Source organism: Penaeus chinensis, chromosome 37, assembly GCF_019202785.1.
Source record: "Penaeus chinensis breed Huanghai No. 1 chromosome 37, ASM1920278v2, whole genome shotgun sequence".
NCBI classification, from domain to species: Eukaryota; Metazoa; Arthropoda; class Malacostraca; order Decapoda; family Penaeidae; genus Penaeus; species Penaeus chinensis.
In genome coordinates this window covers 12701979-12706473 of record NC_061855.1, presented here as the reverse complement: position 1 = coordinate 12706473, position 4495 = coordinate 12701979, and the positions used below count along the sequence as shown (strand labels likewise).

General features: G+C 40.8%; 1 protein-coding gene across 1 annotated transcript in view; it reads right to left on the bottom strand.

Annotated features, from left to right (window-relative positions):
* Positions 1-515: 515 nt before the first annotated feature.
* LOC125045710 (lysozyme-like) overlaps positions 516-4495 on the bottom strand; it is a 5325-nt gene continuing 1345 nt past the window's right edge. The window contains exon 3 of the mRNA XM_047643139.1: positions 516-854. Within this exon, the coding sequence (XP_047499095.1) occupies positions 634-854 (221 nt within the window). The 3' untranslated portion in view covers positions 516-633. The remainder of the gene's footprint in view (positions 855-4495) is intronic.

Below are 4495 nucleotides of genomic sequence, written 5' to 3'. Positions count from 1 at the left end.
GGGGAATTGAACTCGCGGCAGTCATATATGTATATATATATATATTCATATTTGATATCTGTTTCCATAAATATATATGTATATATATATATTTATATATTTTATTCAGCAGTGCTAACTTCCTAATGAGCCGTGGTTCCATCTACTACTATAATCACGGCTGTGACTTGAAATCTCAAATATCCGGGAGACTTTTGCAACTGCCGCTGCGTGGTCTTCGCCACGAGATTTGGAATCCAATGCAGTGTACCATCGGAACAGCCATATATATGGATATATATATATATATTTATGTATGTATGTATGTATGTATGTATGTTTATATGTATGTATGTATGTATGTATGTATATATATATATATATATATATATATATATATATTTAAATATTTAATAGCTAGTTCCCAATTTACGCTGGTAAAATATTCCAACCAAAGATGAAACATTTATTAAGAAAACGCCTCAAAATATTGTGATCTGAGACATTTACACAGAATAGGATGATAAAGCAGAAAGAAACTTTACTATATGTTATTTTTTTCAATACACGAATATTCAGCGCAGAAAACTCTAATTTATGCTATTACTGCAATACGGAAACATTGTTATTGTTAGTTATCTGATAATTCATAGCTTAGTCAGTTGTTGGAGGTGGTGTGTAAATTCCATAGTCCAGACAGTCCTTGACTTGGTACCAGTAGTCCAAGGTATATTCTTGAGAGGCTCCGTTGGGGCCGCCCACATGAGTGCGGGCGTAGTACTGACATGTAGCGTATGGGCTGGTTACGTAGCGGGCAAGGTAGCTCCGAACTGTGGATTCATTGCAGGACCAGTCCTCGGCGCATGCGTAGAAGTCTGTTAAACAGGGAAATGTTATATTGAACGTTGCTAGTTCCAAATCATGTGAATAGAAGCACAGCTCATATGATTTATAACGAGTGCGCATGACATCTTCAGCAAACTTTCATTTTCTTACATATGTTCAATCATATATGCTTGCATATCCATGCATGTCTGTTAGACTGAAAATATCTTTCGACATTTGTAAGCAAAACGTCTACTAGGGACTTTGCTACTGCTAAACATTTATTAAAATTCCGAATGCTATGGCGGTATGCGTTTACGTGTAATAGGTAAAAACTCAACCGACTTAGCTCAACCCTTGCCCATTTCTACCATCATTAATCTAACGTACTTTCTATCAATATAAGGATCTGTTTATCTATTAAAGGCATATGATAAATCAAATTTAATTTATATGAATATATATAAATAGATAAATATACATATACGTATATTTTCATATATATGTATATATATATATATATATATATATATATATATATATATATATATGTACATATATCTTCATTCATATTCGTACTATCACCGATATGATACACACACATATATATGTGTGCATATACATGTATATCCATATTCGTCCTATCACCGATGTGATATATATATATATATATATATATATATATATATATATATATATATATAAATGTATTCACACACAGACACACACATATATGTATGTATGTGTATATATGTATATATATATATATATATATATATATATATATATATTCATTCATATTCGCATCATCGATGCGGTGATAATGCAATGTGTGTATATATATATATATATATATATATATATATATATATATATATATATATATGTGTGTGTGTGTATATATGTATATATGTGCCAGTATTATATATATATATATATATATATATATATATATATATATATATGTATGTATATATTTACACATGTCTTTATTCATCATCATTTTGGAGCTAACGCCGGCAAGGGCGCATAGCCGCATCCACCCTCCGCTTCCACCTACGAGGATCCCTCATGGCGAGCCGCCAGGCAGGGGCCCGGCCCATCTCTAGTTCCTCACGACAGGTTTGATCGATCTGCCCAAGCCACGACCTTCTCAGCCGTTGGTTGGACACATGGTCCCGCCAACTGTAGCCCATGATCCGGCGCAAGGATCTGTTACAAAAGGCATCAAGACGAGATTCCAGAGCACAAGATAGTGTCCAAGTTTCACTACCATAGAGTAAAACTGGCAGTATCAGGACCTTGAAAACACGTAACTTGGTCCTTCTGCACAGGTACCGACATTTCATGACCCCTGCTGCCAGGCCAATCCGTCTACTGACTTCTTGGTCTGACAGCCCAGAGTCGTGAAATGCACTACCGAGGTATATAAAGCTCTTTGTGACTTCGATATTTTCACCGCAAGCACGTATCGACTGTACAGGGTCTCCTAGCAGGCCCCCAAAATCCTGGATCTTGGTCTTGGTCCAGGAGACCTCTAGCCGCCACAAGGGTTTCCAGAGATTCAGAGAGTACGGCAACATCATCGGCAAAGTCAAGGTCTGTAACCGTGATATTGCCTAGAGTTGCTCCACAGTGACTTTGGACAGTAGCTCTACCCAGTATCCAATCCATGCAAGTGTTGAAAAGTGTTGGTGCAAGAACACAGCCTTGCCTCACACCTGAACTAACAGGGAAGAAGCTCGACAGGCCCCCACCACACTTTACAGCACTTTCAGTGCCTGTATACAGGTTTGCTATTAGTCCAATAATCCTTATTGGAATTCCTCTTAGTCTCAGGATCTCCCAGAGAGATTCGCGATGCACCGTGTCAAACGCCTTCTTGAGATCGATGTAGGCTGCGAGCAGCCCACGTCCGAACTCACGACGGCGCTCTATAATGATTCGAAGCGCCAGGATGCGGTCTATTGTGGACTTACCAGGAGTGAAACTAGATTGCTCCGGTCTTTGGTGCCTCAACAGGTGGTCCCTGATACGTCTCAGTAAGATGTGTGCGAGTACCTTGCCTGGTACACTGAGTAGTGTAATGCCTCGGTGATTGCTGCAGTCCCACCGATCCCCTTTCCCCTTCCAGAGAGGGATGACCACACCCCTCAGCAGGTCAGGGGGAAAGGTACCAGTCTGCCAGATGGCAGACAGGACTGCATGCAAACCCCTTGCCATAGGTTCTCCACCAGCCTTTAACAATTCGGCTGGGAAGCCACAGACACCTGCTGCTTTACCACTCTTCAGCTTGGAGATCGCCCCCCTGATTTCGGTCAGGGAGGGTGGATCCTCGCTGATGGGTGGATCTGGCAGAGGAGTCTCAACATTACCCGCATCCATGTTAACTGTTGGTGGATCAACCTTATACAACTGCTCAAAATACTCAGCCCAACGCACACGCACCCCATCAGGATCTGAGATTATCTGGCCACTTGCTGAGCGGACTGCAGTCGTCTGTGAGGGGGGCTTGGAGTTAAGCTTTCTCAGAGCTTGGTAGGCAGGACGAAGGTCATTTACAAGGAAATGGCTTTCGACCTCCTCTGCAAGACTACTGATAAACTGTTCCTTATCCCTTCTCAACAGTGACCTAGTCCTGCGCACCAGAGAGCGGTGCAAGGTGCGATCCCCTGACAGTCGAGCCGCACGACAAGCATCTGTGGTTTCCAGTGTCTCCTGCGAGATGGAATTCTGTCTTGTTCTTGGGCGTTCACCAATTGATTCCTGAGTTGCATCAAGCGTTTCACGCTTGAAGGTATCCCACATAAGAACAGGGTCTGTCTAGCCCTCGAGTGCTGTGAGACGACCAGAGATAGCGTCGGCAAACCCCCGGGTACACTCGTCCTCCCTCAATCTGTCCAAATGAAACACCCTAGGGTGTTCATTTGGGCGACGGGGGGTTCTAAAGTGGACCCGGAGAGTAGCCACTACTAATCTATGATCAGTTCCACAGAACTCAGCGCTTCGATATACCCTGCAGTTCTGGAGGATCCTCCATCGAGTGCTAACGAGGATGTGGTCGATCTCCTTGGCCACTCTACCTGTATCGCTGTACCAAGTCCAGCGATGCGGGTCAGAACGCTGATACCAGGAGCCAGAAATCCTCAATTTCTGTCTTTATCATATATATGTATATACATATACATATATGTGTGCGTGTGTGTGGGTATGTATGTATATATACATATATGTATCATAGATACATATATATATACATATATGAGAGATACATAGACAGATATGTGTATGTATATTCATATATATGTGTATATATATACACATATATGTGCGTGTGTGTCTGCCTGCCAGTATTATATGTATGTATAAATATGTGTATGTGTGTGTGTGTGGCAGTATTATATGTATATATGTATGCATATGTATATATACTTATATATGCTTATGCATTTATTATATATATACATATATACATATACATATGCAAATATATACATATATTTATGTGCATAAACACACACATAAACATATATATATGTATGTAACATTTGTGACACAGCTGTAACTTTCCATATGACACCAGCGTTTGACATCTCAAGGCGATATGTCGTTTTCTCAAGCTCGAGCCAGCAGTCAGAGCACAGGCATTTTTACGACCGCCGCAACGGGGAATTGAACTCGGGACCACGAG